A 6,986-nucleotide genomic window follows, 5' to 3' on the forward strand; every position below is an offset into this window, starting at 1 on the left:
TCACCTAAGAACTGCCCTCCCCTTCAGTCCAATATTAAGCTATTCCTTTTACCATTATGCAACAGAGAGGACTCTGTTCTATATGCCAAGGACTGTTTACACGTTTAGGTTCAGGCCAGGGACAAGGCAGTTTTGGGGCGACAGATGAGAAATGTAAGCATGGAAATGGACAAGGACATTTCAGAAAATGCCCCCCCCCCCCGTGTTTTAACAACAATGCATCAGTGTGATAGCATAGAATACAGAGAGGTGACAGCCCTGCATGGGGTGATCGGGAAGGTGAGGAGGAAATGATCCAGATGGAGAGCAGACTGAGTGCAAAGAGCTGAGCAGGGAGGGAGCTGGTGTGTGGAAGGGACAGAGAGCAGCTGGCACACAGCTGGGATTGAATGAGGACTTCAGGGACCTGGCAGAGGCCTTGCCACAGATGTCCCTGAAGCCATGCTAAGGAGTTTCTATTTTATTCCCCCTGTACTAGGGAGCTAGGGAAGCATTTTGAGCCACGGAGTGTCATAATGTGACTTATTTGATTTCTTAATAGTCTAAGCTGGACATGATGGTGGCTTGGACCGTGGGGGTGGCAGGACACAGATTCAGGACATGGGTTCACAAAAGGGCCAGTAGGTTTGCTGAGGGATCAAATGAGGAGCTGGGAGGAGAGAAGAAGAGGAACAAAGGAGGTCTGGGGTTCAGTTCGAGGCCTGCCCACCTGGGTGAACAGTCCTGTCTTTCATTGGCCAGGATAAAGAGGACTGCAGGCAGGCAGAGTAAGTTCAGACGGGGACCCCAAGGCTCTGTCCTGGGCTGCAGGAGGGCTCCACAGCACAACACCTGCCTAGCCTGTGCACGAGTCAGGATTCCCTTCCCAGCACCATGAGAGCTCTGTCCTGTTAGGGCCAGATCTGAGACTCCTACTGGATACCAAGTGCTTCACAAGTGTCTGGGAGACACCTACACAATCAAGATTTAGGTTGAAGAGGGAGACCGAGGCGAGGATATTTAAAAGCTACCACTTTAGAAAAGGGTATTTGATGCCTGAGTAAGTTACCCAAGGTGCAAATGGAAACTTCTAGTTGTCATTTGCCCATTGGACACACTTTGCTGAGCACTAGTGTGTTGCGGGTGGGGGGGACACAACATGAGGAAGGCAGAACCCCCCACTTAAGAAGGACTCGAAACTCAGAGTCAACTGGGGAGCTTTTAAAACTATGGAGGATGGTACCTCATTTCATCTTGCAAAGATGTGGACTTCACCAGCATTTCCGTGGGAGGAGGCACAGATGTCAAAACATTTGTAACTTTCTTTTAAAAAAAAAAAAAAGCACTAGAGATTGAACCCAGGGCTTTTGCCTGAGCTGTGTCCCCAGCCATTTTTATCTATTTTGACGGAGAGTTTTGATAAACTGCACATACCAAGGCTCAGGCTAGCGATCCTCCTGCCTCAGCCTCCCAAAGTGCTAGGATTACAAACCTGGCCACCATGGCCTGCTACATTTGTAACCTCATATTCAAGTATAACTAACAGATCCAACATGATGTTCTGAAAATGACACATATCAGAAGTGCACAGCCCAGTGAAGCAAGACCCTGTCTCAAAATAAAAAAGTCAAACAGGGCTGGGGATATAGTTCAGTACCACAAAGGTCTTGGGTTCAGTCCTTAGTACCACAAAAATATTCCCCTCACCCAGTCTCTGTTTTGGCCAAAGGATCCACTTTCCTAACACCACACAGAATAATTACGTCTGTCCTTGTGCTTTTATGCAAGATCTTACAGTGCGGAGGCTGGTGTCTAGACCTCTCTCTCAGCATTATGTCCAGGAGCCGATCCAGGTTGCCGTGGACAATTCGTGCCCAGCGCTGGCACTCACAGTGCCACTGTGGGAACAGCCATACACATCTATCCGGTGGGCAAAGGCAGGCGCTGGGAGCCCTCCCAGCAGATTATACTTTGCGGAGGCCGCACAGAAGTGCATTGCTGAGTCCAGTGTACCCCATCCCACCTCCTCCAGAGGCCCCGCCCCATCCGAGGCCCGCCCCTAGGCCAGCCTCCGCCTCTCACCAGACAGTACCACCTCCACCAGATCGCCCTCCTGGATGTCCCCGGCCGAGCGCACCAGCTGCAGGAGGTTGGCCGACGTGGGGTCATGTTTGAAGAGCAGGATTTTGTCATAAAGGCCATAGAAGCCACACTCCGGGAACTAAGGGGCGGTAGAGGGAGGTGGCGTCGGAAAAACTCAGAGCTGCCTGTACCAGAGAGCTGGAACCCTCCCAGGGCAGGGCCGGCTGTTTCCCCCGGAAACTCAGGGGACCCCGCAGGCCCGCCCCACTTCCTGCCTGCCGATCCTAACCCAGCACGAGCAAGACAGGATGCGGGGGCCCAGGTGTGCGGGGAGGGAGCGATTGCCCGAGTCTGGTGGCTGCAAGGGGCAAGACTGGCAGGGAGGGGGGTGTCAGTAGCTCCGGGAACTGGATACCTCGAATTTTCCAGGACTCTAGGAGCCTGAATGCGCACCCCTCCCCACATGGCCACTACTCCCATCCCAGCTTCCTTCCTGGATCTATTGTTGTCGAGCCATCTGGCTCGAGGCCCAGTATTGGTGCAGAGCAAGCTGGAAGGACGGGTGGGCTGGGTCTCAGCCAGAGGTAGGGACATTGCCCCTCACTCCATGCTGACAGGACCCAGGTGTCCTGGCCCGTCAGCGGGGAGAGGGTGTCAGGAAATGAAACCTGGCAGAACAGAAAGTGAAACTGCCCAGGTGGGGCCTCGGGAAGGCAGGCAAGCAGAGGCCCTAAAGCACCTGGACCAGGAGGGCAGAAAGATAAAAACGGGCTGAGGTCTGAGGCGGGCTGGGGATTTCAGCTGTTGGACAATTTCACCCAAAGGCTGATGTGCCCCAGCCCAGCCTGGCTTCTACAGAGAGGCTGAGAGGGGTTGGGGGTCCTGCCGGATAGATTTGGGAGCTTGGTTCACTAAACTCTGTTCTCCACAGAAAGTCAGGAAAATCTTGGCTTTGGCCTTCTGAAAGATCTTGCTCTAAACTCGTTTCCTCCTCTATGAAATGGGGAGTTGGACCAGTTCCCAACATGTCTCTGAAACCCACAGGATTCGTTTTCTGGGGTCTGAGAAAATTCTGGGATTTGAATATTTTAAGATTCCAAGATGCTCACATAGTATTATTCTAGATTCCAACATACAGTCATACATTTTAGGATTTCAAAGACCTAGATAAGCAGTAATCTCTTAGTTTTTATGTTCTAGAACTGACAAATTAGGCTCCTAATCTTTGAGTATCTTAGCATTAGAGGTCATCCCAGCCTCCCAAAATTCTAACATCTCAGCATTCTGAGAATTCCCAGGGATTCTAAACTTTTAATATTTGACTATTTCAACAAGTTACAATTCTAGCATTTGAACACTTTAATGTTTGAGGAATTCAATTAGCTACAATACATCTTTCAACTACTTCGGATTCAACAATTCTAATTAATTTTTAGTCTGGTATTCCAACAACACACAAATTCACAATTCTAACTTTTAACATTCTAGGGTCAAGCATCCAGGTCTGCCAGCTGCCACATGCCATGATCTAAGAGGCTCCCACCCTGGGGACCCTGGGCAGATGGACTGCAATTAGAAGGGGGATAGAGTCCTCAGGGCCTCTGGGGGTGAATAAGGGGGTGGAAGAGGCAGGGATTGGGGAGTGAGACCTTACTTGCCCTGGCTGCTTGTGTACAAGCCCACACTCACACATGTCACCCGATCACCATGGCCAGGTCAGCTTCAATTTCTGTTTCCACCAAATGGGAGGCCTGGGATGGGCCTGAACAGGGAGGTCCCCCATATCTGCTGCCTCTACCTGGCCCTTTCTCTCCACTTTACACCTAGCAGGCACCTCCCTTGCTCTCTGCTAGCTGCAGAAACCAACAACATGCAAGGACATGTAATTTGGGGAGGCCTCTGTAGCACCCCGCCCCTGCAGGGGCCTCCCTCAAATGAGTGATGGCCTGAGGAGAAATGGGGGCCAATGCTTCCAAATTGCCCAGTTGCCCTCCCTCCCTTCCCAAAGGTCAGGCCTAAGGCTGCCTCTATCAGGCCCCTCCTGGGATCTGTCCCCAGGCCAGATGGGGAGCCCAAGGCGCTTACCTTCTGGTCCACGATGGAACAAGCTAGCTGCTTCACATGGGCCAACTCAGAGGCAGCCGGCAACAGCACGAACTCACGGGTCAGGCCGATCTGAATGTGGAAGGAGATCCCGGGAGCAGGGGCCTGGGGCACCAGGGCCTGCGGTGGCGAGTGTAGCTCCAAGCCGCCGGCGGAGAGAGGGGACCCCGGTCTCGGAGAGCACGGGAGCCCGGCGGCGTGGGAAGGGGCGGCGGCCATTGGGGCAGGCCTGGCCCCACAGCCCGGCGGCCACCCGAAATCCGGCTGCAGGAGCCCTGGGAACCCGCGTCTTCGAGATGAACGAAGGAGCCTGTGGGGTGGTGGAAGGAGCGCAGGGGTCCGCGGAGAGAAAGCCGGCAGGTTGAGGGACCGAGGATGGCAAGGATCCTAGGAAACAAGAGAAAAGGACTCCAGTGGATCACACATTTGGAATCAAGGGATCACAGATCAGAAAGGAGAAAGGGATGGTTTGGAAACCCAACAATTGCGAGATTCCAAGAAATCATAGGAAAATCTAGTAAGTCAGGTTTTCAGGGAGCAAGAGACCCCGCAATTCAAAGGTCCTTGGACAGAGAAGGGATCGGATGAGAGGGGAGCAGTGGGACCCCAGAATTCATTGGTTCAAAGACCAAGATTTGACAAAGGGGCCCGAGGAATTCGCCACCTTGGGGGCGGAGAACCAAAGTCCCTGTTGGGAATCAAGTGGATCCCACGGATCTTCCCGGCTGAGGGATGCACAGAGAGGTCCCCAGAGCCAGGGTAGATGGGAGGGAATTTCTCGGGTCACCGAAGTTGGAGAAAAGTTAGGTCAGAAGCCGCGAGGCAGGGGGCGTTACCGGAGGCGGGGTGGGATGGGGAGCAAGGGTGGTCGCACAGCGTAGGTGGCTCTTTTTTCCCCTTCAAAGTTTAAGTCCGCGGCGGCGGCCCAGAAGGAAGTGTCCGGAACGACTGCGCAGTCGGCCAATCGGCGCGGGCCTTGGTGACGCCGAGAAGGGCGGTGCCTGCCAAGAGGCCGGGGCGGAAGGCGAGGGAGGACCCAGCGCCTGGAGTTGGGGGCGGGACCTCCCCCATCGCATGGAGGGCCCCTGGGGGGCAGATCGGTGTCAAACTTGCTGGTCAAGTCCTCCTCAGACTGGGAAGTTAACTTTTCTCCCTGAGCTGACCCACTGCAGGGCGCGGGGATGGGGTTAGCAGGCACTTGGTCCTCCACGGAGGGAGCAGTCTCGGCTAGCCTGCATCCGGCGCCCACCCCAGGCGAGGGTCGGAAGTTGGATGTCAGGTCCGGCCCGCTTTCCGGGCTCGGTCTCCCTGTCCCTGGACTTCGGGCCAGCCTGGGGGTGGGGGTGCTGTCGCGCACGCCCACCTATTCCACAGATGGAAAGGGAGAGGCGCCACGTCGCCTCAGGGCTGTCCCCAGCCCCCGGGCAAGATACACGGAGCCGGCTGGAGGGCAGACGTAGGGGGATGATTTCCTTGCACAAGCCCGCAGGGTCTTGAGAGTGCCAGAGGCCTGGGGGAGACCACACACCAGTGTCCCTTCTCAGATGTTGAACTGACTCTCCTGGGACCATTTCCCTCCTGCAAGCCTCAGTCTGCCCACTGTTAGATGGCACTGAATAGGGCTGATCGCAGGGGTCTGTGGGACTGATGACTTGATATGGGGACACCCAGAACACAGCTCGAGTTCAGTAAATGGTGGCTGTTGCTCTTGATCTGCAGAGGTTTGGGTGGGTTTGTTCATCAGTTGTGACCCAGCAGATGCTGAGGACCTGCTTGCTGGGTGGGCACTGTCCAGCCCCCAGCTAGTGCTCCCGCTTCATTTATACACTAAGAGCCCAGGCCTGGGACAGGAATGACTGGCCCAGGATCCACCCCTGGGGCTAGGGTGGAGGCGGCAGCAGGATCCACACACACCATAGAGGGCGGCTAGGGGCCACTGAGGTCGGTACAGTGTCGATTCTGTCACCACATCCGGGGGCTGGGGTGGGGAAGGAAGTCTGAGGCTGAAGCGAAAACCCAAACCACCACCTGGGGAAGCTGCACAGCCAAGGTAGGAGGGGAGCAAGGCCACGGGGGGTCCACTGCCTGGCTCCAGGCCCTGCCACCTACACCACCTTCCCAAATGCAGCTCACACTACGGATCTCCAGTCCTTCAAGTATTCTGGAGGGGCCGGGGGCCAGGAGAGTGTTCGCATCACCAGTTTATCACAGAGGGACTGGGAGAAGGTGGAGGCCTCAAAGTAGGCTGAGGGCGGGGACAGTACGCCAACTTCGACCTGCAGATGCCAATCGAGAGCAACCCCTGCTGCTCTGCATTTGCTGAGGTTGTCAGCACTGTGAACAGGCACTGGGCTGCACTCAGCCTGGCTTCTCCTAAGCACAGAGTAACTTCTAACTACCAAAGTGGAAAAGGAGGGTTTGAGGCGCTCTTATGTGCTCAGGGACCCTCCTGGCAGGGGTGGCAGGCCACTTTCTCTTCCTGCTCTAAGGGGCAGGGTGTGGGGTGCAACAGGGTGGGCAAGGACTCAGTTCCTGACACAAGCTACCACATGCTTCAGCTGAACTGTCCCATCACAGCATTGGCTTGCCAGACTTGTCCCTGGGGACAGTGTACTTCGGGACAAAAAGGAGGGGCACAGGAGATTCGGCCCTGTGCTCAGCTTCCGCCTCTTCACCCACACCCACCAAACTCTAGGCCCCCCTCTGCACACCCCCTCAAACCTCAAGCCTATCATATCCCTTCTCAAACGCAATGTAGCTTAAGAGGCAGTGACTGCTCCTAAAAAGTCACCATCCCCTCAAAAGATGGCACGGGCACCACC

The 6,986-nt window shown here is 55.1% G+C and overlaps 1 protein-coding gene across 3 annotated transcripts in view; it reads right to left on the reverse strand.

The window, feature by feature from the left end:
* Prkd2 (protein kinase D2) overlaps nucleotides 1-5,152 on the reverse strand; it is a 28,142-nt gene extending 22,990 nt beyond the window's left edge. The window contains exons 1-3 of one of the 3 annotated variants that reach the window (XM_063252935.1): nucleotides 5,001-5,152; nucleotides 4,147-4,551; nucleotides 2,062-2,200 (exon numbers count right to left, since the gene is read on the reverse strand). In XM_063252935.1, the coding sequence (XP_063109005.1) occupies nucleotides 2,062-2,200; nucleotides 4,147-4,383 (376 nt within the window). In that variant the 5' untranslated portion in view covers nucleotides 4,384-4,551; nucleotides 5,001-5,152. Of the gene's footprint in view, nucleotides 1-2,061; nucleotides 2,201-4,146; nucleotides 4,552-4,828; nucleotides 4,953-5,000 lie in introns of those variants that run through there. The other 2 variants (XM_063252936.1, XM_063252937.1) reach the window with 2 other exon arrangements.
* Nucleotides 5,153-6,986: the final 1,834 nt, after the last annotated feature.

The sequence above is a fragment of the Cavia porcellus genome, unplaced genomic scaffold (genome assembly GCF_034190915.1).
Source record: "Cavia porcellus strain 051 isolate PalLab524CR breed Dunkin Hartley unplaced genomic scaffold, mCavPor4.1 scaffold_7, whole genome shotgun sequence".
In the NCBI taxonomy this organism is placed as follows: domain Eukaryota; kingdom Metazoa; phylum Chordata; class Mammalia; order Rodentia; family Caviidae; genus Cavia; species Cavia porcellus.